Genomic DNA, 26,833 nt, shown 5'->3' on the forward strand with positions numbered 1-26,833 from the left:
CACAACAGCGGTTTGTTTAATGAGCAGCTCTCATTGCCTCAGGACGCGTGCAAACTTTAGTTGTACACCATATACCCGCCTTGCGGTAAGCCTTTGAACTTCTCGGCACGTGCCCGTTGAACCCTTTGTGAATCCCCATAATTCTCCTCCCGCCATATCGACCTAGACGGCCACGTCACTTTTGTAATCACCACGCGCTTACTTTCTACTTGTGTTTTCGCTTGCGTTGTTAAATGCGTGCTCGTTAATTTTTTCATCGGCATGTTCAGCGACAATAAACAAATCTCAAACTTAGAGCATAAACTCCGAGTGAATAACGCGAAGTAGGTTATCGAATGTGAACTCATAAGTTTTGTAGCACTTTTTTTTTCTAGAAGCAACAAAGCCTCAAAGGCTGTGCTGGTGCTCACGTGGTACGCACTGGGCACTGGGGTTCATCATACAATGAGATTTCTCCATGGCGAAATCCCATTGCTCCCCCTCCCCCCTCCCCTTTACACCCATTTCCTAATCGTCTCCTTTTTCCCGGTTAGGTAACAAGCCATCCGCTCCGAAATAAAATCGTTCGTTCGTTCGTTCGTTCGTTCGTTCGTTCGTTCGTCCGTCCGTCCGTCCGTCCGTCCGTCCGTCCGTCCGTCCGTCCGTCCGTACGTCCGTCCGTCCGTCCGTCCGTCCGTCCGTTCGTTCGTTCGTTCGTTCGTTCGTTCGTTCGTTCGTTCGTTCGTTCGTTCGTTCGTTCGTTCGTTCGTTCGTTCGTTCGTTCGTTCGTTCGTACGTTCGTTCGTTCGTTCGTTCGTTCGTTCGTTCGTTCGTTCTATCCAGTTTTATTTCTTGAAAGCTGCAAAATAAGGTGATTTCCTTCTTCTGTGGAATACGGTGCGAGGTCCGAAGCAGGTGCGTCCTGCTAGTCCATCTCATTTCAGCTTTTAATAAAGATTAAATAAAGCAGGAATCAATAGTGGATTATCACACTTAAACATGGAAAACAGCAAAAAAAAATATTAAGGCAACTTCAGGCGCTCATCCTTTGACGACAGTTCTACTAGCCTGCCATAAAATCGGATGCGGGGTCCACTGGTCCAGGGCAACAAATGTGTTCGAAGTAGCCGACTCCCTTTCAAGATTCTTCAACAATTTGTTTTATGTAATAAAATAAGTCGAGTTACGCGACTCTGTCGCCGTTTCTGTTAGCGAGAGATCAATTGGAAAGCAAATCCTACGGAGTTGTGTATTTACACCGAACCAAATGGTGAATTTCTCTTTTGCATACAGGAAGCAGTCGATGAACCTCGCTCTATAAAGCTACACTCCTTACTCACACCTTCTTCCTTCTTTTTTTCCCCCTCATATCTAAATTTATAACCTACCACGCAGCCTAATAACATAGCCTGTCGTTATGGCACTTCAAGAAAGCAAATATGTCATTTTCTACGACTCTACTAAACAAAAGACACGCATCACAACAATTATATTTACTTAAGAGCGTTCAAGCAAAAATAAAATATTGCTTAATCGTTACCGGCAGACTGCGTGAAAGTATTCGACAGAAGCATCGGGAAAAAAAAGATGTCCACCCGTTATGAACTACCTCCCGCACCCCCTCACCCACTTGATACACAGACCTTTCCTTTTCCTTTCTCATCTGCAAAATGAAAGCTGGCAGCATTGTCCCGTTCCTTTCCTTTCTCTCACGCCATCGGAACACTCTCGATAAGCGGCGCCGCATCGACAACCGCATCCAAACTTGGCAGCGCTTTCATCTCTGGCGCGAAGTTGTACACATGAGCTGCCGCTTCCCGGCAAGCGGTAGTTAGCAAATCGCATTAGCACTTGTCGCGACGCGCAGCGCCTTTCTCCGCTGACACACTCCCAAGGGCAGGAAATCTAGGAGGCGACATTTAGTTGTTCGTTGAGAGCGTTTTTGTACATAACTGGCTGCGCCAGCATGGTGATGCCGTTGCCGAGGCAACGCGCGAGGCGAGCGTCCCATCGCCACCGAATATGACCCTTGCTTTTTTTTTTCTTCCCGCTCCTTCGGGACGACGCACACAAACAACCTCGCGACACGCGCTGCTGATGGCCAACTCCGGCGGCGCGCTTGTCGGGCTGCTAAGAGCGCGTCCGAGCTCCGCCTGCCTACGTTCGTGCACTACTGTGAAAGCTACACAGCGGGCATCGGCTAATCGACGGTTTCATTCACAATGTGCAGTTTCTCACACGTCACGCGAATTCGTGATTGGCAGGTATCGAAAGAGTGGCGGTTGATTAGGATACCTAGTAATTCTACCTATTACTCCTTTCCCTTACTTCTCGTGTAGGGTAGCAAACCGGACACTCGTCTGGTTTACCTCCCTGCCTTTCCTCTCCTTGCTTTCGCTCTCTCTAGCCTTCGCAATCCTTTTGTCCGTGCTCCCTTAGTTCGTCTTCCAACCCGAGCTTTCCCTTTGGCAAGGCTGCACGGATCTCGTCGCAGAAGTTGGGATTGCCAGCCGCCTTCGTCCGGAGTCGGCGGCCTTTCCGACGTCGTGGAGATAGCGCTTTATGAACGCGCTTCGCTCTCGAACATTCGCTACGACAGATGCCTTCCGCCACGCGAACACGGGCGCGATAAACGTGACGCAAAGCTCCGTCCATTCGGATTTGAAGCACCCATTCAGGATCCCCTTGCTCTATTTCTTTCCGATTCGAAGCGACCGCGATGCATGGACAGGCAACAGACATTACAAGGACAGCAGCACATTGTAGCGTCAACCCTTTCGTTCAACGCGTTAATATCGCTACGTCTTATCCAATCCCGGTGGGGCGTCAGAAACAGAGGCTTAACTACGTACGTTACGTGATGAAATGGAAGAATATAGTAGCTCGTGGCTACTGAAATTACTCCGGGAGGTAGCGTCCCTGTTGTCAGGACTTTACAAAACCAACAAGGAAGACAGCGACGGTTACACAGTCGTTTCTAGCAAACAGTTGCCCCCTGGAGTTGCACTTCTGGCTTTTTGGCAGTATTAGTGCTATTGCAGAGATGCACGCTTCGCAGGAGCAGGAATTCAATGATATTATAACGCGAAAACGTCTCTTTTGTGCCTAGCCCACTTATAAATCTGCAATATTAAACAAGAACAGCCTTCTTGCTCCGTATAGTTTTCGTTACATATTTTAATACCTGAAGAAGGAATAAAGAACGTCACGAAGCCGTAATTGCCGACTAGCTTCAGTGTATACGTGTATACTTCAGTGTATACGTTGCTCACTCTCACGTACGTTGTAACACTTTAAACTGTTTTCGAAACACTGATGCACTCTAGTTGATCGATACTTTAAGGTTTCTAGGCTTTAGAAACCTTAAACAACGTGTATCGAAAATATTACTTTGTTTTCTCCACTATTTCACAGCGGTGTACTTAAGCTCAGTTGTATCTGCGTGAAATTGTCTTTAGGTGTAGGGTTAATGCATGCGCTATGAGGTACGCAGGCTGGGTCAGGTTCTTAAAGTTTGTTGCCCTCTCTCTACCTATCGATCTATTTTTATGCATTGCGATTTCATTGTTAAAGGATAAAATGCACTTTGTTAGTTTATGCCGATATCAACAGCACAGTAAAGTGCAATGCGTCGGTGACGGGTCATCGAACGTGTTGCACGTGAAAGAAAGCGGTTCTCTCCTTTTTTGACGTCGTAATATATTTTCTCTTAGCTTTTGTTTTACTATTATATTGCTAGCGTATACTGCTTACTCCGCTATTGTAAAGGTTCGAACAACTTCAATCAAATTACTGATGCGCTCTTCGCTTTGCAGGCAACGTGCGCATTTGAGAAACACCTGCACCTCTGCTTACATAACTTGAACGAACGCTCAATCTAATCTAATAAATTCATATGAGCCTGCGCGAAATACCTTCTCGCGTCTTTGAATATGAACAACAAATTTGTCGGCCCTAAGGCATCGACCTTTAGAATGACGAACTCCACCGACAACGTAGACTGTGCATAATACATGCAAGTAAAATTAAATATATATACCGGCGCCAGTCATGTTTCGTAAGCTCCTGAATTCATAATTTCTTTATATTAGAAACTGCACCTATACAAATCTCTAACCTATAACGCACCGCTGGGACGCTTTCATTTTGTAGATTTGAAGATTGGAAACCTGTTCTCACTTTCTGCATTTACGAAACACAGGCTGACTTAAACAATAAAACAAAAAGGGCCTTCTGGGAAACAACAGGTCACTGTGCAAAGAGTTGTTATATGAACACTGCTACACAACATTGCCTTCTTATAGGTGTGGAGGAAACTAAACGTGTTCAACTAAGTGCACAGAAGTGTGCACCAACATAAACGACCAGAATGACCTCGGTATATGATCAAGTGCCTGATACGATCAAGTGCCTTTTCGGCCTTGTAGATTAACGCTGTTAGGAAAAGTCGACAATCGTTTTGATTCTTCTACGTAATTCTGCAAACGCCTTAAACGTTAGAGCAGCACAGTTTCAGCAACGTTACGTCGTGTCTGTTGTAGCGGAAACGTGGCATTGCAGCATACTTCTTACTTTGCGGCTGGCCAAATCAAGCACAACATTAACCTTGAATCACAAAACCATATAACCAAATAACATCAGACTTCAGCTTTATTAGGAAACCAAAAGCAGATTCTTGGCTCCTTGGTGATGTGTTATTATTTAGAGTTCTGTTATCACAGCTACATGATGCTACCGTACTGTTATTACACTAGGTGAATAGGCAAATAATTGAAGATGTGATGGCAATGAACTTGCTACACTGCAGCGGGGAAAGATTACTATAGATAGTTAATAAAAAACTTCATGTGCACGTTTACGTTTAGCATCCTACTGTAAGAGATGTCTTAAGTTTTATATGGCTTGCAAGTGTCTTGCAACGATACCCTTAAAATTTCTTTTTATTTATGCGGCATCACCAGCCTAGGTCCAAAGTTAACACTATTTCCATTCTGATGACTACATTAACGAGCATAGTGAACACTAACTTCCCGGCTTTCTATTTATCAGAAAGACATCGAGTAGACATCGCAGCGTACCCTCGACAAATAAACGTTGCAATAGGCTGAGTGACGCATGAGCTGTATGATAGCATACCCGGAAGGACCAAATCATATTTGCCGCTTTCTCTAACTTTGGAAGCGTTATCTTGAGCCTGGTTCACTTGTTATACGTCAAAATTGGGACGGCGATGCTATTACGACTGCGGGCGGGCTACGATTCGAGCGGAGTCGGTCGGCTTTTCTCGCGAAAACCCGGAAGGGACCTCTTTGTGCTTCCCCAAAGTGTGTGGAGAGCGGGCGCGTCGTTATCTGATCGAAGCCAATGCGGCGGCCCAAGTGGCTCTATCGAGTGGGGAAGACGCCTTTCACGTCATCTCGCTGCTTGAGCGCCGTTTCCGCCTTTCTCTGGAGATATAGCGACGCTCTCGCCCCTGCAGCTTCCCCAAATAAAGTCTTCAATCGGCTTTCTTTTTTCTTTTCTTTGCGTGGACCCCTCAGCGGTGCTCTTAAAACTTGTCAGAGTGCAAACTCATGTCGACATTTACAGTCGTCAATTGGAACCCGCAAGTATAATAACCGGTGGCCCGACATTTTTCTGCAAATCGAGCGGAACAGGCTGAAAACAGGAAGGTGCTTGCTTATACCGACCTACTTGTGGGGCAGATGACGCGCATGACGAAAAAAAATCGACTGTCAGAAAGAAGAGAGGAGAGAGAAAGAGAGAGAGAGAGAGAAAAGGGAATAAACTAAGATGACCTGCTGTGCTGGCTCCTAATAAACGACTCTGCGGTACGTTTACATTGCCCCGTGGCTTTTTTAAAGAGGTAAGTTGCGCCAACTTAAGCCTTAAAAGTAAAACCAGGCCAACATTTTTTAGCTGCTTGTTCACTATGATGCGATGCACACAGCAACTACCGTCAGTTTGGCACACAAGTGGCAGATTGGCGACAGCAATTCTGCACAGAAGTGCAAGGTGATAGCAACAGAATGCTTGGAAGTTGCGTGTTATGTACCAGATGCCCCACATAATTTGTGCCGGAATTTAAAAAATACGTTAAGTGACACGTAGCTGAACAGAACCAATGTAATGTTGTTTACCGTCGACTAGAGCAGATCAGGCTTTTTTTTTTTATTTCGCCTAATTACATAATTAGTTACTATTGAATGTTCAGCTTCATTAGATATTATATTCAGAACAAATCTGGCAATGAGAAAATTGTAGATCATCTCGAAAAATTCCTAATCCAGCTTTCTGCGTACATAAAAGGTTTTCTTTTTCAATTAAGTCGGTGCTGTGGAATTCACCCGGCTACGCTTCCGCATATGCTATGGGAGTGCCCAGCACAGTACACACAGACTAACACCACAACTCTCTCGTCAAGGTTGCATGACGCTCTGCGGAGCTCTGCCCTCGACGACCAAACCTGGCTGACCCAGCACGCCCGCGAGGCGGCGGCGAGGCAAGCCCTCGACGTCCCTTCGTGGGAGGCTTAGGCCCGGCCATCATAAAGTGCTGGTTCTACAATAAAAGTTTATTCCTCCTCCTCCTCAATTAAGTCCGATGGAAAGTTCGCGAAATACGAACAAAAACACTTTTGTGTCTGCGTGTGCGTGCGCGCGTGTGTGTGTGTGTGTGTGTGTGTGTATGTGCGCATGCATGTGTGTGCGTGTGCGTGTGTTTGTGTGTGTGCGTGTGCGTGCGCGTGTGCGTGCGCGCGCGCGTGTCTGTGTGTGTGTGTGCGCGTGTGCGAGCGCGCGCGCGTGTCTGTGTGTGTGTGCGCGTGTGTGCGTGCGTGTGTGTGTGTGTGTGCGTGTGCGTGCGCGTGTGCGTGCGCGCGCGTGTGTGTGTGTGTGTTTGTGTGTGTGTTTGTGTGTGTGCGTGCGTGCGCGTGCGCGTGCGTGTGTGTGCGTGTGTGTGCGTGCGCGTGTGTGTGCGTGTGTGCGCGTGCGTGTGTGTGTGTGTGTATGTGCGCGTGCGTGTGTGTGTGTGTGTGTACGTGTGCGTGTGTGTGTGTGTGTGCGCGCGCGTGCGTGTGCGTGTGTACGTGTGTGTGTACGTGTGCGTGCGCGTGTGTGTGTGTGTGTGTGTGTGTGTGTGCGTGTGTGTGTGTGTGTGCGCGTGTGTGCGTGTGTGCGCGCGTGCGCGTGCGTGCGTGTGTGTGTGTGTGTGTGTGTGTGTGTGTGTGTGTGTGTGTGTGTGTGCGTGTGCGTGTGCGTGCGCGTGTGCGTGCGTGTGTGTGTGTGTGTGTGCGCGCGCGTGTGTGTGTGTGTGCGTGCGCGTGTGTGTGCGTGTGCGTGTGATTGTGTGTGCGTACGCGCGCGCGCGCGCGCGTGTGTGTGTGTGTGTGTGTGTGTGTGTGTGTGTGTGTGTGTGTGTGTGTGTGTGTGCGTGTGTGTGTGCGTGTGTGTGTGTGTGTGTGTGTGTGTGTGTGTGTGTGTGTGTGTGTGTGTGTGTGTGTGTGTGTGTGTCTGTGTGTGTGTGTGTGTGTGTGTGTGTTGGAAGGCATATGTAAAGAAAGAAAAGTGCCGAAAATAATTTTCAGCAATATATTTCGGAGCATAGGCCGCAGTCCTTACTGACCCTGAATCTGACTCTGAATCTCAATCTTGGATCATCAGTCCCTTCAACAGAGAAGTGTGTTATGATTAGGCTAAGCTAGATTAGGTTAGGTTAGCTTTCTATCAAGCCCTCGAAAAATCCTTTTCTGCTAAACAAACCGAACTAAGTTTTTATACATTTTATTTTCTAGAGCCATTCTGTGCAACTGCCATCCAGAGCATAGCTTTTGACTGTTCTGCTAATGTTACCAACGAATTATGTCGTCCTGCTGCTTTAGTCCCCTTTCGTTGATTTTTCGGAGACCCAATTTTTTCATAATCTCATTGTGTCGAATGCCGTCAGCGTAACAAAAGGAGACTCTTTCAAGTGACGCGCTCACTAAACACGCAGCCAAGGGACGCCCTCGAAACAAGGCTTCGTATAGTGACCGCATTGTAACGTAGTTTCGCTGCCGCCGTTGTTCCCCTTCCGAAATCACTTTCTCGTTCATCGCACGTAGTGCAGAACGTGAGCAGAAGGGCGAAATCGCTCCCGAGATAAGGTGCATGATTTCGCCGTTCGCACGCAGGCGGCAGCACCTCCGCTGATGAAAGCCGCACAGTTGCGCCCACAAGCGCAACGGGTTCGGAAAAATGAAGTTTGAGCCTTTCCTCTACATTTCATTGTTTTATTGTTTTCATTTATTTGTTTCTTTTCTTTGTTCTCTTTTTTTTTTTTTTTTTTTTTTTGCGGGCTCCGTATGCTTCGTATGCTCCCCGCACGGCAATGGACAGTTCGCCATTAAGGGGCCCTCATACGCAGCTTCGCTGGTCATCCACCTTTACAAAGGGGAATGGTATTCTTTTTTTTTTTAAGATGACTGTAGGTTTTACTACTCTCTTTGTTATGCAATGATATTATAGCAGTTGTTATCTTTTAATTTTCTTTAATGACATATCCTGCGGGCGTAAAGAACAGTGAAGTTAAAGACCGCACCCTATTTAGTCATTTCGAAGTTGCCACATCGACTGCCTTAATTTCTCCTTCCTGTGGCAGCGGACTTGTATCCAACGCTGTAGGGGTTTTCAGAAAAAGCTCAATTGCCTCAAAACTAGTGCGTGACCTTTGCTTTAATATCTTAATATTACTATTCCGAGAAGCGGTAATAAACCATACAAATTAAGAAATACACTGGAATTTCACAACGGGGTCGTTTAATGTGCGATGGCGTCACCTTTTGTAAATTTAATTTTTCTTTGGGTCGGCGCGCCTCACAGTGAACGTAGATTTGTAAGCTTGTAATAAACTTTTTGCGTCAGAAAGAAAGAAAAATAATTAATTTTTATTAGGGTGGATCGTGTGCTAATGACGCCGATCGGTAATAATGATGCCATTATTTCTTCTTTTGGGGGCGTTCCGTAATTTCATTGCAGAACTTTTTTTTATTACGTTCTTGTGTTGATTTTTGTCTACGCTCGCAATTTCACCATGATTAATAATACTGCAAGCTAGTGCAGAGAAAACAGCAAATAAAAGGCAGAAAGGTTAGCCAAAAGTCTCCTGCTTGCTACCCGGCATGAGATAAGAAGGATTTAGAGAGATTAGAAGGATACGAGTATCGAAACGAAAATTGGCGCGCAAAATTGAAGCGTCACGCGTCACATTCACAGCCTGTCATGCAGGCCCGTAGGCTGCAGAAAGCGTACTAGTGTAAACGACGAAGAGCAAATTGGAAGAAAAATGAGCATGTTGGGATTGGCGAAAATACTCTCATAATGATTCATTTTCTAAAGTTCTGTGTCCACTTCTTTGGTTCGTTAGGACAGTTGATATTATGTCAGCAAAACTTGAACTATATAATAATATAATATAACCAACCATTATATATAGCTTTCATTGATTATGAGAAAGCGTTTGATTCAGTCGAAACCTCAGCAGTCATGGAGGCATTGCGGAATCAGGGTGTTGACGAGCCGTACGTAAAAATACTGAAAGATATCTATAGCGGCTCCACAGCCACTGTAGTCCTCCATAAAGAAAGCAACAAAATCCCTATAAAGAAAGGCGTCAGGCAGAGAGATACGATCTCTCCAATGCTATTCACAGCATGTTTACAGGAGGTATTCAGAGACCTGGATTGGGAAGAAATGGGGATAAGAGTAAATGGAGAATACCTTAGTAACTTGCGCTTCGCTGATGATATTGCCTTGCTTAGTAACTCAGGGGACCAACTGCAATGCATGCTCACTGACCTGGAGAGGCAGAGCAGAAGGGTGGGACTAAAAATTAATCTGCAGAAAACTAAAGTAATGTTTAACAGTCTCGGAAGGGAACAGCAGTTTACGATAGGTAAGGCACTGGAAGTGGTAAGGGAATACATCTACTTAGGACAGGTAGTGACTGCTGATCCGGATCATGAGAGTGAAATAATCAGAAGAATAAGAATGGGCTGGGGTGCGTTTGGCAGGCATTCTGAGATCATGAACAGCAGGTTGCCATTATCCCTCAAGAGAAAAGTTTATAACAGCTGTGTCTTACCAGTACTCACGTACGGGGCAGAAACCTGGAGGCTTACGAAAAGGGTTCTACTTAAATTGAGGACGACGCAACGAGCTATGGAAAGAAGAATGATAGGTGTAACATTAAGGGATAAGAAAAGAGCAGATTGGGTGAGGGAACAAACGCGGGTTAATGACATCTTAGTTGAAATCAAGAAAAAGAAATGGGCATGGGCAGGACATGTAATGAGGAGGGAAGATAACCGATGGTCATTAAGGGTTACGGACTGGATTCCGAGGGAAGGGAAGCGTAGCAGGGGGCGACAGAAAGTTAGGTGGGCAGATGAGATTAGGAAGTTTGGAGGGTCAACATGGCCACAATTAGTACATGACCGGGGCAGTTGGAGAAGTATGGGAGAGGCCTTTGCCCTGCAGTGGGCGTAACCAGGCTGATGATGATGATGATGATGATGATGATGATGATGATGATGATGATGATGATGATGATGATGATGATGATTACCTTATGAAACGTTACTTTTTTAAGCACACTAACTGCAGGAGAGGGGTGAGATCATGCTGATCTTACTGCTGCTTTATGCAGTGCAAACTCACCTCCCCCCCCATTTTCCCCCCTTTAATGTGAGTTTGAAGTCTTATAAAAGATTGCTGGCACTCTCTTTCTTTTATACTTTTGTTTTCTTACCTTGAAATCTCACGCTGTCGAATCAATGCTTCTATACGACATATTAAAAAGGTCCACGATATGCTAAACTGTAAGGCGCTGTAATTTCATGCTTACTTTCAATCAAATAATGCGTAAAATGGCCTTTTCTTATGTAAATGTCTCATGGCTACCCACAATGAAGCATGGCTGTTAGGTAGTGCCCACGGCTGTTCTAGCAAGGAAACTTTCGTCAAAACAAGAAAATGTTATCAGAGTAAAGCTTTGACGAGTGCTTTGCTGAATTCTCCCGCCATTAATTAACGCCGCTTCGGAGGCGCGATTCCGCAGTAAACCTTTTCCAAATTAAGTGGACGCGAATTCGCACTCGTTGAAAAACGGTTTCAAGTGTGTGAGTCAATCATCAGACATTTGTTCCCGCTTACTGAAAAGCTCTTCCGCGTTTCCTCACTTGGGCAGTAATTACGACGTGTCCGGCGCCTAAACAAGACCCATCGCTGACTCGGAGAAGCACTCCTTGCGCAACTGGTAAGAATTTGAGCGTGTGTGGTCTGCACAAAAGTGCAAGCCTAACTAGGCTTTCTCAACATTTACTGAGTTCAGTCACGAACAACATCTGGCTGTCTGACCTTCTACATCTGACCTTCTTCTACGCATACTGAAGAAGCCGCACTAGTTTTGTTATTGCGCTCCTTGCAGCCTACGAAACTAAAATACACCCTCGACATGGTCAGTGTCAAGGCGCAAAGGAGGGGCTGGAATAAAGCAAGGCTATTACACTTTTCGCCTGTTCATCTTCTACAATCCGGGAAAGAATGAAAAGCCCAAACGTTTATTAAATCGATCGAATACAGATCGAATCAACGTGGCTGCATTTGTTGTTCTCTCTTTATTCCTCTCTCCCTCTCTTTTAGAAAAGATAGGGAAGGGGATGGGGGGGAGGGAGGAAAGAGCACGGTTTAAAATTTAAGACTCAAGTAACATTCAGGACAAGCGATGGGTAAAGCCTGACTAGCAACGTAACTTTCTAATTTCTCAGGCTCTCATTGTCTATCCTATGAACAACAAATGAGAAAACTCATATAAGCGCTTACCGCAGTATTTAAATTTGAAGATCAGTCCGCAACTATTCTATAGAGCGAAAATGGCGAGGCTGCCGCCAGTCTTCTTACATTGCAGTCAGATCTGCATCCCTGATAGATTCACGTGTCGGCTGGCTCTCGGATCAATGGCGGCGTATAGAGTCCTCTTGCAAAGCGCGTGAAATATGGCGAACAATGTTAGTACAATGTATGCCTTGCGACTATGTCGTATATACAAAATGTACATCATGTGCATCCTGTACATCGCGCGATAGGCACGCAAAGCGTACTATCGCGCTTTAGTACGAGCTGCAATGAGAAAGCGCGTGGCAAAGCGGTCGTGCTTTGGTAACACAAGCTGAGCGCGATAGTACGTCTCGTAAATTGACCTTGTTTGTGACTTCTGTTGCCTCTCTTCTCCCCGTCCTTCCCCGCTATCGTTTTGTCCCCTCTTTCTTATTCTCTCAGATTGATTGATTGATTGATTGATTGATTGATTGATTGATTGATTGATTGATTGATTGATTGATTGATTGATTGATTGATTGATTGATTGATTGATTGATTGATTGATTGATATTTAATGAAGTTTCTCCAGTAACTCCAGTAAAATTTTCTCCAGTAACGATAAATTGTTGTATGAATAAAGGATGGTAACATGTGGCCATGTGGGAGCATTCCAGCACTAAAGTACTTTTTTAGAACCCGAATAAACAGTAAATATGGAAAAAAGAACGCGGCCACGAAACAACACGTAAGTGCCAATGTTAGACAATTGGAGTGCGGCTGGCAAGATATTTTACATCAAATTTCTTTGGAAATAAACGACCATTTGCTACTACTGTGAGCAATTAATCTGCAGGAAACACTAAGAAAGTCGCCAGGTTCAACTTTAATGTACTTAATAAAGGGAAAATCAGACATCCACCCGTTCGTAGCAAGTGCTACAAAGGAGCATTTTAACATTTGCTACGAACGGGTGGATGTCTGATTTTCCCTTCATTAATTACTTCTCTCCACCTAGCGGGTTTCCGCAGAACTATTACGCCAAACTGTTGCCTTTGCTTCGAGTTGTTGACAAATTCGACTTCGCCCTGCCATCTGCCAGCCGCCTGGTTAGCGCAGATGGTAGAACGGCTGCCCCGGAAAGGCGGTGGTCCCGGACTAGGACGAACTTTTCTTCAACTGCGAGGCTTTTCTTTCAAGGAACCCGTATGGGTTTCTTTTGCAGCATTTGCTACGAACTCACTCGTGGATGTCTGATTTTCCCTTTATTAATTACTTCTCTCCACCTTGCGGGTTTCCGCAGAACTACTACGCCAAACTTTAATATACTTTGTAATGTTTCTCTTGCTTTCATTTCTTTAAATATTTCTTGCCTTTATATTGTTAGATCTTTTATGGTGTCAACTATGCGCGTCGGGGATATTCACATGGGGTTTCGCACCGTTAAAATGCGACGTGTCGGTAGCTTGGCTTAAGAATCTAGGCTGGGATGTGTCGCCACCCGTCTTGTAATTTTACTTCACTTCATGGCGGGAGAAACATTTGTTCTGGGCACAGTTCATTTATTTGCTACTGCAGGACTACGATTTACCCGTTTATAATGAGCCGTCTTTTTTTTTTTTGTGACGTTTCTTTCACGCCTTACACTTTCTTTATCAGTTTCTTAGGTACTACGCTTAGTGATATGTTAGAAGTAATACAACATAAGCTACTGTGATGATATGAAGCGTGCACATGCTCACACTTCATTATTATTATCATTACTTCTTCAAATCTTGTGTGAAAATTTCTCCCACCATACAGAATGGAAGATGTTCGCAATGGCACTGGTGAAAGCCGTTTTCCTTGGCAGCAGCCCACTAGTTTCCCAACGCAATGCACGAGAGTACTCGCAACATATCCCGCTGCAACCGCATTAACAATCGCGTGATTTCGTGACATTTGCAAGCCAGCGAAGTAGTACATGTCCATTCCCACCGGGCAGCTCATATTATTCACATTTGGAGAATTCCACTCGAATCGGCTCGCAGTTACATTTAGTAAACTTGCAAAACCTGAGGGCGTCGCCCGCACATTCATACATTTTTAAGCAGCTTTGAAGAAAGCGGTTATTTAGCTGAGCGCCCGAAGCGTGCTGTTGGGAAATGGGCAGATGGCGGACAAAGCCAATAATGGCGGCTGTTGAGCTTGAGAAACTAGGGAGGTTTTTTTTTTCTAAAGATAATGTTATTAAGCACGAAAGTTATTCAGGCGGAGCTGCTAATGCACGCCGTTTGATGAACACTGAAAAATTTTGGGCGAGGCAAATACAACCACGCTCGCACTGTAGCCATGAAAACAAGTGGCACCCAGCACAAATGGCGAGGTTTTTGGTCATCGTTGTTATTCGAATAGAGGGAGAGAGAGAGTACGAATGTGAGATGCATGGTGAGGGGATTAATGAAAGTTAGCAAGGTTAATTAGGCTTTCTCTAGTTTGCTACCTTACACGTGAGGAGGGGAAGAGGAATGAGAGAGAGATAAGAAATGGCGTCATATCGATCACACGCACTATACAAGCCGTAGCCTGTTCGAAGCCGGGCGCTCAAGTCCGTCGCCTTCGGGTACTGTAGAAAAGCTCGCACGCATTTCTGGGCTCACGAGTTAGTGGGGCCAGGTTCCCAAGACCGTTGCTCCACTGATCTACGACTATCTGTGATTTCACGGTAAATGCTGGCGATGTGTGCGCGTGTGTGCGCGCATCACTTGTTCTTCCTTTCATTTCCCTTTCCTTTTTTTCCTTGTCTGCCCGCTCCTCCCTACCCCAGTGCAAGGTAGCAAGCCCAATGCAACCTGGCTATAACCTTCCCGCCCCCCTCCTCTCTCTCTCTCTCTCTCTCTCCTACAAAATATAATGAAGCTGACGGACTAAAGAGATAGATACCTGTAAAGGAAGAAGTGTCTACGTGTACTGAATTGGTTATTTCAGTATAGGCTGTGATATACGCTGTGGTATACAGGAGTATATCTGGGACATCGTGTGGAGTTTCTTGTTCACTTTCCCAAGAATGAGTTATTTGCTCGTGCCAATTAGAATTGCAATTAAATATTGCAATTAAATATCCAATTAAAAACTGAAAAAATAAAACACGCATCATCTGTCTATTCTGAGTATGATCAAATGGAAAATCTAGCAGAAATTAAAAGAAAACAGCAACATTGCTTTTCTACTCCAATGCGGGCGTCCTATAACACAGCTTGTATAGTACATTTAGGTTATGTTAAGAAACTGCAATTGGTTAAATATAATACGGTTCCCACTACTGCATCTCTCGTAGCCCGCGAATTACCTTGGGACGTTAAACACCATGATTCGATAATTTTTTTCTCTCCATTGTCTGTCTGTCTGTCTGTACGTCCGTCTGTACGTCCGTCTGTACGTCCGTCTGTACGTCCGTCCGTCCGTCTGTCTGTCTGTCTGTCCGTCCGTCCGTCCGTCCGTCTGTCCGTCTGTCCGTCTGTCCGTCCGTCTGTCTGTCTGTCTGTCTGTCTGTCTGTCTGTCTGTCTGTCTGTCTGTCTGTCTGTCTGTCTGTCTGTCTGTCTGTCTGTCTGTCCGTCCGTCCGTCCGTCCGTCTGTCTGTCTGTCTGTCTGTCTGTCTGTCTGTCTGTCTGTCTGTCTGTCTGTCTGTCTGTCCGTCCGTCCGTCCGTCCGTCCGTCCGTCTGTCTGTCTGTCTGTCTGTCTGTCTGTCTGTCTGTCTGTCTGTCTGTCTGTCTGTCTGTCTGTCTGTCTGTCTGTCCGTCCGTCCGTCCGTCCGTCCGTCCGTCCGTCTGTCTGTCTGTCTGTCTGTCTGTCTGTCTGTCTGTCTGTCTGTCTGTCTGTCTGTCTGTCTGTCTGTCTGTCTGTCTGTCTGTCTGTCTGTCTGTCTGTCTGTCTGTCCGTCCGTCCGTCCGTCCGTCCGTCTGTCTGTCTGTCTGTCTGTCTGTCTGTCTGTCTGTCTGTCTGTCTGTCTGTATGTATGTCTGCCTGTCTATCTCTCTGTCCGTCCGTCCTTTCGTTTGTTTGTTTGTTTGTTTGTTTGTTTGTTTGTTTGTTTGTTTGCAAAACCACTGTCAAGCCATGCTTTGTTGTCTACAAAACAACTGTCGAGCGTTGCTTTGTTTCAGCGACGAAAGCGCTAAACCAAAGCTACGGGCTCTTAGAAAACTTGGATCTGTCGTGTCGCGACACCTTTCTTCAAGGCGTACCCTGCTTCAACCCAGACCCTTCGTATGCTTGAATTCTTTACAAGCTTAATAACTGATTCAGATTTATGCAGGCAGTGACTTTGATTTATTTGCATTTATGCGGCACGAAGTTGGCGTCGCAGCTGTCGCCTGCCAAGGTTTCCTCTAGCCTCAGACACATACATATATGCCTACACACAGATTCCATACTCGCACATTAACAAAGCTGTTCTTGTAGCAACTCGGTTCAGTGGAGCTCAGTGCGCCCGTGAGCTCTAGAAGTTCTCCATGCCCTATTTACGCGTTCCTCGCAATCTTAAGCCATCCCTATTTCGAGAAATAAACCAATAGAGCATAGACACCGAGAAACCGCCTCGCGCCGTTTTCTATAGCGCCCTGGTTTTGAGTAGACGAGCATCCTTAGACAGACGGCTGGAGTTCAACACAAAAGAAAGCTTTGTTGAGTTTCCTTTCCAGGCAGAGTAAATAGGGAGCTTGGGGTCTGTTTACCCGAAACAACCCTAGCCAAGGAGGACGCTAAGTTAAGCGGGGGCTTGGGAGTCAAAGCTTCTGTCTGTAAAACAAAGACCGGTCAGGGAAGCGAGGGAATGCTTTCCGCTTCGGGCCAACGCAGCTGCTATTCTTGTTTGAGAAAGCGAGAGAGAAAGCAAGTAGGTGAATGGCAGGGAAGTCACCAGTACGAGTGTCACATTTACCGCCCTACACAGAAAGCAAGTGAGAGAGAGAGAGAGAGAGAGCATGCGTCCACGCAGTAGGACGCGCATGAGGACTGCAATCGGCCACTCAGGCCGGTGCACTTTAAGAACGACACGAGTGCACGAATAGCTTTCTGCGCCGGCGACGCATGTGGCCGCAGAACGAGTATCTTTGATTCAGAAAATGGTCTCGAGTTCAGCCGGTTGAAAGTTGTCCGGAGAGAGAGGCGTTAGACGTCGATAGTACCGAGGACAGCTACAAAACAGGTTCTCAATGGTTTCTTTGCACCTACAGGTGTCGCAGCTCGGGCTGTCGGCCATTCCACAACTGTATGATAAAGCGATCGTAAAAGTCACCTGATGTTTCAGCAATGCATCAATGACAGCGAACTCCCTCATGTTTGGCAAATTGGAAATGTGGTTCCGGTGTAAAAGGCGAACAAGATTTCGCCTCTGTACTATGTGCCGTAACTTCTATCCGCACACGTACCGTTGAACTACGGCTATACGTAGCAAACTCAATATATGCCGCAGCGTTAGCGAGCCACACCACCGACAGCAATATCAGGACTCTAGAATTTGGGGGAAATGATTCCGTTTGCTTCATTATACGTATACAATACTGTAGCCGCCACGCAAGCATACGCGCCATGAAAACCTCACTGCAGCTTTCTTCTCTTGTTTCACGTCGAAAATATTTTCACCTGTGGCTATTTCACAATATCTACTAGCACATTCCTTCTGTCTGCGAATGTCTCATCATTCCAGTTTCATACGTTTCGGCTAGAATTGACCACACTGGAAAAGTCTGGGTTGCGCAAGGTCTAACCAAATCTTGCAGTGAATGTTGTGCGTCAGAACTTCGCTCGACTGGAACTACTTTCATTCTTCAAAACGACCATCATTTGTTTTGTTTCGCCCTAGCTAACACTGTATGGTATTATACTGAGTCAAATGTAACCATACCCCTCTGTAGTGCCTTAGGACCGTATGGTTTTAGTAAAAAGTACAAATAAAGATACATGCTCGCGCCAACTTGCATGCATTGAACGTTTGTTATACGACTGACGCCATTGATGGCTGTATTAGGGACGACGATCCCGATCGCAGCATAGCGAGTCAGCAGTCTATAACAGCTATTACTGCATTATCAGCTTCCTTTTTTTTTTTTGCCTTTACGTTCGAGTCTAAATTTACCTAGTATACTAGCGTAAAAGTACGCACACTGCAAGACTAGGTCAGTTAAACTGTCTGATAAAATACTGTTGATAGTGAGGCATCATTTGATTTAGCCAACCTTAAGAATTCCCGGCTTTTTGTAAAAAACCCGGAGAAACGATCGTGAATACTAGACGTGGCGCCTGAGGATATATACGACGATTCTGCACACTTTACATAGCGGGCCAAGCGGGCACTCGCGAAACGCACAGCGTAAATCAAGTTGCCAATAAAGAAAATCAATATATTGAAATACATAACACCCGGCGTGGTGGTGCAGTGGCTGTTCATCACGAGGTCACCGTATTCATCTCCCGGCTATCTATCTATCTATCTATCTATCTATCTATCTATCTATCTATCTATCTATCTATCTATCTATCTATCTATCTATCTATCTATCTATCTATCTATCTATCTATCTATCTATCTATCTATCTATCTATCTATCTATCTATCTATCTATCTATCTATCTGTGAATAAGAAACGCTGAATGGAGTAATCTTGAACTTAGAGGAAGTGAACATTCATGAATTTTTTTAAGATCTAGATATAAACGCTGTCTTTTACTGTAAGAACTGTACTCTCTTTGAGTGTGAGAATGTGCCAGTATACGGCAGTAATTTTAACAATGAGAAGCTTGGAAACCTAGCGTTCGTTGTCTTGCACCTAAACCACGTATTCATCCAAAGTGTTAAATCGAAGTGGAAGAAGTCAATTTATTTATACTCTGCCTATACAAGACACTGATGATTTGAGAGTTACGCTTGACAATATGAGCCAATGCACCAAAATATGTTGGCTGGTATTATGCTAAGGTACGGCTACGTTAAGTTACGGTCACAGTGTTAAGTTATGCCCATGAGTGCCGGCAAACGTTACATTTCATGAGCTACCGATTAGCAACATAAGTGAATAACTTTTGCCCTCAAGAAATAGAGAGAGAATGAATGAAAATAGATAAGTAGAAAAATTAAGCAGTAACCAGAACAGAAAAAGCCCTTTGCATACAGGACACTCCAAATACTTTCTCGCTATTTGGAGCTGAAATTTCTCACCTAACTGCTTTCCCTCACATCAACTAGAATGATAAGAATTAGCCTGGCCTGCCTTATTGCTTTCTCTCGGAAATAATCCAGGCTTTCGCGCACACTAAAGTCCATATTACAATATTACAATTATAAAAAAGGTATACCCTATACTGAGCTTTCACTTCATAGTTCAGAAAAGAATACATCGCAGAACTGCGAGATTTTTTATACGCACGACGTCCCGCAGTAGTGCAGGTTATAATACCTGAGTGAAAGCCAATTTTTTTCTAATATCTGACATAAATACACTTCTTGAAACTACTGCAATACCGCTTCGCCCCACCATATCTCAATGTTAAATGTATAGAACGACTGAATACAATACAAATACGTGCCAAATGCATGCTCTCGTTCAGCTGCAGACGACACCGAACTTCGTTTGTTCCATCTGACCAAAAGGTAAGCGCAAGTTTGCATATTCGAAACAGCATGCTAGGCGACTTTGCATGTGGTCCTTCGATAAGCAGTGCTGCGAAACCATGCCTTCAATAATTAAATCATAGGGTTTTACATACCAAAACTGCGACCTGGTTATGAGGCAAACCATAGTGCGGGACTCGGGATTAATATTGACCACGTGGGATTTTTTAACGGGCTCCCAACGCACCGTACTCGAGCATATCTTTTTTTTAATTCCGCCCCCGTCGGAGTGCGACCACCGTGGCTTGTATCGAACCCATCACTTTGAAATCAGCAGGGCAACTTCATAGTAACTTAGCTACTTCAACGGGTAAGAACTAACACATGTTGGCTTTCTTCTTTACAGCGAAACCTCTATGTGACTAACCTGCCGTAGTTTTTTCGGCGTCCGGCAACAGAAACGGGCTTAGCGATTTCTAACCAACCCATAGGGTTGGTTAGATGTCAAAATGCGGAACAGATTAGAACGCTCGCCGTGAACGGGACGTCAAGGTTATCGCAGTAAATAAGAAAGAGAAGTATCGGTGCTGAAATCAGCTGCGTTATCGATGGGTTGGACACGTATAGTTCGTACACCTGAAGAACAACATGCGTACGAGGAGCGGTGGAGGGAACAGCAACGATAATGTAAACGGCGCCGGCGCAACCGACCACCGACGAAGAACGCTCGCCCAATGGTGAACGAAAACGGCAATCGCGAGCCCGGGCACCTCCGAACGAGCAACGACGCCAGACGCGCAACGCAAAAAATGACAGCCATTCCACTCTGTGAAGATAGAATGCCAGCGAAAGCACTTTGCTTTTCGTTTGAGAGTTTTGACTGTCGTCAGCTTTTGCTGCCATTCCATCTTCACAGAATGGAATGGTTGTCTTTTTCTTTCTTTGTTTCAGCACTCGTGTACCTTTTGACCCTCCTGTCTTAGTTACGGTTAGCACCGCAGACGCTCAACGATGCGCCTCCGGGCCGCGTGCACGTGTGAACGACTTTTTTTTTTCTGGACTCACCAAAGTGTAGACTCCGCACACGAAGCTTCCCTTGCGCACGGAGAAGAAGCAACAGCACGATCGCAGGATAGCCATGTCGGAACAAGGACGACAGGCCTATTGTCTTCAAGACGCTCCGGAGAGGGGGGCAAGGCGATTGGTGGCGGTGAAGACTGGTACGGTCTCCGAGAGCAGCGCGATGCTACCGCTTCGGCGTCTGCCGAGCGACTCACCAGAACCGATGCTGAACGCCCAACTCATATTGGGCGCGCCGGCCGCGGACGCGGCGCTCAAACACCGGACGTCGCGGCGATCGCGTGCTCCTCCTCCCCTTCGCTTGCCTTCCCTTCTCGCTCTCCCATTTCCCCGCCAAGTTGTTGCGCGCTCCTTTCTTTCTTGCGCTTCCCCAGGAATGAAACCGATGTTGCATATCTTGTCACTGACACTTAGATTTTTTGTGTCTTTTGAGCACTTTTCGTTTAGTTCTTGATGCTTTGTGACTTCAATGTTGATATTGTTTTACACCCCTAAAATTGAATAAGGGCCAAAGTCGGTCTATGACTCACACTCTTAGGTGTAAGGTTGTGTGCGGCCCTTTCACAGCTTTATTCATTTTGAGGCGTTACTTTACAGTGTAGGAACCGACTTTACTTCGCTTGGCGTTGGTCTTGGTGGCTTGTGCTGGATGGTGTCTATGTGTGGGGGGAGGGGGGGAGAGGATGTGTTCTCTGCTCACTCCTACATTCCTCGAATCGAGCGTTACGATTTTGACATTTGATAACTCGCATATATGAGAAAATCTATCAACGCAACCTAGAGATGACAGCGAAGGCCACTAATGGAACGCGGACATGTATTATTTCTTTTAATCTGAGGGGACCCGAAACGATGCCAGAAAGTATTGTAGCTACCTACAGCAAGGTGCCTGAAATGAGGCAAAGAAGTTCTACTTTAGTCGTTAGACTTGTCCTGTTGCAGTGTTCTACTTTGGTCTTTAGATTTGTCCTGTTGCTCTCCTTTCCTCTTTCCTTTTTCCTCCCCTCCTTCCTATCTTCCACTTCTGTGTTGCTATCACCTCCCTTCAGAAGAGTAGGCAGGCGTTGTGCCCCTTCCGGTGGCAGTTGCCAGCCTGCTCCTCGCTTTCCCTTTCCTGATACCTTTGTATATGTGTATATGTGTTCAAAACAAATAATAATAATAATAATAATAATTCGCAATAAACAGCAGCTCCAATATCGGAAAGACAACCACGAAGCATGCTAATAAGAGTAAACGAGACCTTCCGATGTATTCTGAGATATGTGATATCAATATCATATACAGTAAAACCTCGTTAAACCGTATCCGCTTAAAAGTTTCCTTTTAACAGTAATAAAGTCAAACCCCCACTCAACGGCCATTGAATATATATATATATATATATATATATATATATATATATATATATATATATATATATATATATATATATATATATATTGTGTTTTGTATCCGCATAAACCGTACCGGCTTATTGCGTACGTATTGCTTAACACGTAGTGTCTCCCCGTTTCGTCGCGCAAACACGGTGGTACATCGTCTCCATCTGGCGGCCCGGCGGAAGAGCAAGCCTCAGAGATCGGAACGGCCGCCAAGCGCCCTGTCGTGAAGCCAGATCAACATCAACATCATTTCGGCGCCGTGCCAGAGAGCGTTGTGGCATCGTACAAGCAAGAACTCACGTTATTGCCGAAGCTCGGATAAAAAAAAAGACGCCGGGTGCTCAGCATAGAAGAAAAATTAGACACCGTTCGGGCTATCGAGCGTGACACGAAGAAGTCGGCGCTGGCACGCGACATGGGTCTACTGTTGTCTGCTGTGTGTATCATTTGGAGTGCGAAGAAGTTGCTAGGCCGCGCTGCTGCGACCGCGAAGAGATGTCGGCTACGAGGTTAAACTTTTCGCCATCGTTGCCTCTGTTGTTGCCGAATTGTCGCCTAGCGACAGTGATGAGGACGACAAGGGAAGCGACAGCACGGGCGATTCAGGCCCGACAGTGGCAGAAGCTGCGCGTTACGTCAGCTTCACGAATGCAATCGTCGCGACGAAAACAGCACCCCGCAATGAAAAAAGGAGCCCCGCGACTTCTGCAACGCTATAACGCACGTGCACGGAGAATATGCAACGCCAACGAGGAATCTTCCATGCGAGTGTTTGCCGAGAAGAGGGGTTGGCTGAAAAGCTGGCTCGCAGCTTCAGTAAGCTTGAGGCCGCTGTCGTCGCTACTAGGCCGCCGCGGCATCAATCGAAAATAACACTTCTCTCACGCGACGTGAATAAATACCGCATGTCTTTTTCTCTTTTCATCGCACTCTCTCCTAGTTCCATTTGGACATGTAAGTGGACGATCTCATGTTATTTCGGTTAAGCAGTACTACCGTTTAGTACGTACTTTTTCCGAGCTCCGGCCAATTACGGTTTAACAAGGTTTCGAGAACAGGCTGCACTATGCACGACGCTGAGTTTCAGAGAGCCGAAGAGGCACATGAAGGGGCGACATGTCCGAAATGGACAGACGCACAGATGAAGCACGCATACAATTACAAACGAAGAAAACTGCCTGCACTGTATACAAAGAAATACAGAGGTTATGATGATACAGGTGTGAGATAACAGGCGTACACAGGTAAAAGCTGCAGTATCGCCCATAATTCGAAGCAGTGACGCAATAACTGACGCAATGTTATGCGTACTAAATCTTGCACTGTTTCGTTTGGTATCGGCAGGAACAAACCATAAGCGTGCGCACGGAGCAGTCTCCTTTCTACATTGTCAAATTTCGCTATGTTGCCAAATTCATCAATGGCGGCGTTTTGAGCCAATCAGAAAGGCCGTAGCAGCCCTGTGACCCAATCAGAACGGACAAGACGGCGGACGGTGAAGTAACTGATTGTGGTGTAACTCGTGGGAAATGTAAATCAATTTTGAGGACAACTGTAGCCAAATACATTTACTGATATGAAAAAAGCCCTGAACTTATTTATGCGAAGTGATGGTCACGGCCTTGCTCAAGTCAATGAATTCAAGTACCTCGGTGACCTATTTATTTCTGATATTAAATAGTGCAGACACATAAGTCTGATATGTTTCAAGGCAGTGTGCAAACTAAACTTCTAAACGGGTTTTTAAAACAAACCTTCGAACACCCAAAAAAGTGAGCAAAGTAACAATTTAGAAATCCTTACTTATGTCTCAGCTAAAATATGCGGCGGTCGTTTAGCCTCCGCAACGTGAAAACAACATTGCTTAGCTCGATATTGTGCAGAAAGAAGCGATGCAGTCCTTTGGAAATCATTATAGGCTATTGTCAGCTTCATCACATGCTCAAACTTTATCGCTTCCCTCGTTGTTACAAAGGCGCACGTGAACGCAGTTGTACCTTACATGAGATTGCGGATGCAGGCATCTGTATCGAAGCAGCCATTTCATTCATCGTGCTGCTTAATATTGTTCCATTTAGGTCTGCTTTGCATTACGTTAAATATCTCCCCCCCCCCTCGCAGTTTAAATTTGGTATAGCCTAGACGACGGATCCTTGCGTAACCTGTCGTGTTATCGATTCGTAAAAGAGGTGACGAACAATGATTTCAACTAACAATTATATTGTGGACGTTCTTTTTATTACTGGTCTTGCTGCGTATTAAAATTTTTGTATCACTCCTGCAAAGTCTCTCCCTAAGGATACCAGTACCTGTAAAAAACTAACTAACTAACTAACTAACTAACTAACTAACTAACTAACTAACTAACTAACTAACTAAATAAATAAATAAATAAATAAGAAAGTAAATAAATGAATACCCTTGTGCAAAGAAGTATCCACCAATAGCAAACGCGACAACAGATCCTTTATTTAATTTCATCCTATTCTTCTTTAAAAAAGGAGGCCGTCTTGTGGACAACGCTTGCTAGAAGGGTACGCAGTATCGAAGGCATACAAACCACAGTACTGTCACATCTGTGACACTGACTCGATCCTCCTGCAACTCATATACCAAGATTTAATATATACCTCTACGGACCCCTTGTACATTATAATTACCATTGCCTTCGATTTCTCTTAAAATTAACTCAAAAGCGATGCATAACATATTCATCCTTGATAAAGTCGGATGCATGCTGTTCTTTATGTGGTTTAAGTATATTCTTGTCGTCAGCTTTCGGGAAAATTTACACTAAGTTGATTTTGACCACTGCATCGTCACAAAGAACGAACGAGGGCGAATCAGAAAGTCTTTGCCCCTATTTATTTAGTGAAATTATGGCTCTAAATGCGAAGTCAACATCTCCCTTCCCAGCGGTGGACCTTTCTTGAACAGGCCCGGCCTTATCTGCTGGTAGCTCCGCGGCGTGGCGCTGTTGTCAATTGTTTGAAGATGGCGGCTGTGCTCCACACATCCAAAGCGTACGAGCAACAGAGTGTGATTCGTTTTCTGTAGAGCAATTGGGGACGAACGCCCATCGAAATTCACAGCGAAATACAGCCCATGTATGGGCAAAGATGTCTCGCTTTGAGAAGTGTGAGGCGGTGGTACTGAGCGTTCGCGAAAGGCCTTGAAAACTTGCACGACAATGAGCGTTTTCGGGAGGGCCTCGTGCGTCGCTGACTGACGACAACGTGGCACAGGGACATCTCAACTTTAGTGCTACGATCGGACAAATGTTTGAACCGGTGTGAGGACTAATTAGCAAAATAGTGTAATGTACGTAGAATAGTAATTATATTTGCAATTAGCTGTATGTATCTTATTTCGGTTAGTAAATAACAGGGGCAGCGACTTTCCGATTCGCCCTCGTAAAAGACCTGAAAGTTTCGTTTTCAGTGCCGCGAGTTCACTTAGAAATTCAGAATATAGCGCTGATATGTCAGCCTACGGCACGGTTATGTTCATCAATCTCTGTTTTCAGTCAAGAGGTAGTGGTTATTGCGAAAATGAACATTAACAGACGCTTACTCTCTACACGTATAGATGGAGAGGCTGCCTTCAACATCTAACCGTGGTACCTAAACAGTAAATCACTTTTTCGTGTTCTCATAAGCAACGTCATCATCATTGTGTCGACTGCAGAATAAAAGCATCCCAAGCAATCTCCAATAGCCCCTGTCTTGCGCCAGCTGATTCCAGGGGCGGTGGTGTGGAGTGGAGGTAGACCATCGGGTTTCTGCGCTCTCGACATATGAGTCGATAATAAGGATCGACTTGAAATCCAACTTCTATGTTGCCGAGCTGCGTTCGTGCCTGACGAGGGTAGAAGGGCGCACTCAAATACAGAAGCAAAGAAAACAGCTCCTTTGTTTCGTAGGTGCGACCGCGTGGCAGGCTTCCGACGAGCAGTCGATCTCTCAGACTACCGAAAGTACGCCCGCCTTCTCCTCCCCGTCCGCCGTGATTTTCAGGCGTAGACACGGCGTGGCGGAACGGAGACACTTCGGATCCACGTCCGGCGAGCGTATTGTTTTTCTTCACCGGCCCCGGAAATTAGAAGCGGCCCCAAAACTGATCTCCTCGATTGCGCTCTGGTTTGACAGATGCTCTGCAGTCACGCCTTCCTCTTCCTGTCTCTTTCGATCTGTTGAAGAGTTACGACAGTTTAGGTTGGAATTTAGCAGCTGAGACATAAAGTGCCTCTTTTGCTCGTTTCGTTGGTATCACGACACGCTCTGCGAAAAGAGCTTTTTCTTTTTTTTTCTTTTTTTTTTTTTTTGCTTTCGATTACTCGGTGCGCACTCTTAGAGTAACATAAAAAGAAAGAGAAATGTTCGTATTTGTTATGTTCCTCTGTCGGCCTATAAAGGCTTTTTTTTTTTTGTCGTAAGAAAGAACAAAAACGCGTAACTGTGTGTAATATAAATGCATGATCAAGGTTTAAAAGAGGCGCAGACTTTGCAGCCCCGACTTTATAACTACGCTAAGCATTTTCAATGCAATGTGTTCCTTCACATCACATAGCAAACTCAGTCATACAACCGAACGACTGTCTACATTGGCAATGGTTCGATTCACCCGCCGCGCTAAGTGGCTACGGCGTTGAACTGCGCAGCTGAACACGAGTTCGCGGGTTCGGTCCCTTCCGCGGTGGCCCCATCCGATGGAGGCGGAATGCAAGCGCTTTGTTTGTTTATTTTCCACTCGCCATGATCCGTTTTTTTAGCACTGCCCTGCTCAAAGCTGTTGCGAAACCTCTTGTGTGCCGTGCGCTGGGTGCATGTTGAAGAACCCCAGGTGGTCAAAATTCATCCGCAGCCCTCCACTACGCCGTCCCTCATAGCCAGCCCACTCTGCAGTTTCGTAACATTAAGCCCCGTTATTTTTCAATGCTTAGACTGC

General features: G+C 45.5%; 1 protein-coding gene across 1 annotated transcript in view; it reads right to left on the bottom strand.

Annotated features, from left to right (window-relative positions):
• The window catches only part of LOC126537028 (uncharacterized), a 46,772-nt gene extending 26,061 nt beyond the window's left edge, over positions 1-20,711 (bottom strand). Inside the window, exon 1 of the mRNA XM_050184142.3 lies at positions 20,487-20,711. Coding sequence (XP_050040099.1) covers positions 20,487-20,561 — 75 coding nt within the window. The 5' untranslated portion in view covers positions 20,562-20,711. The remainder of the gene's footprint in view (positions 1-20,486) is intronic.
• Positions 20,712-26,833: the final 6,122 nt, after the last annotated feature.

The sequence above is a fragment of the Dermacentor andersoni genome, chromosome 4 (assembly GCF_023375885.2).
Source record: "Dermacentor andersoni chromosome 4, qqDerAnde1_hic_scaffold, whole genome shotgun sequence".
NCBI lineage: Eukaryota > Metazoa > Arthropoda > Arachnida > Ixodida > Ixodidae > Dermacentor > Dermacentor andersoni.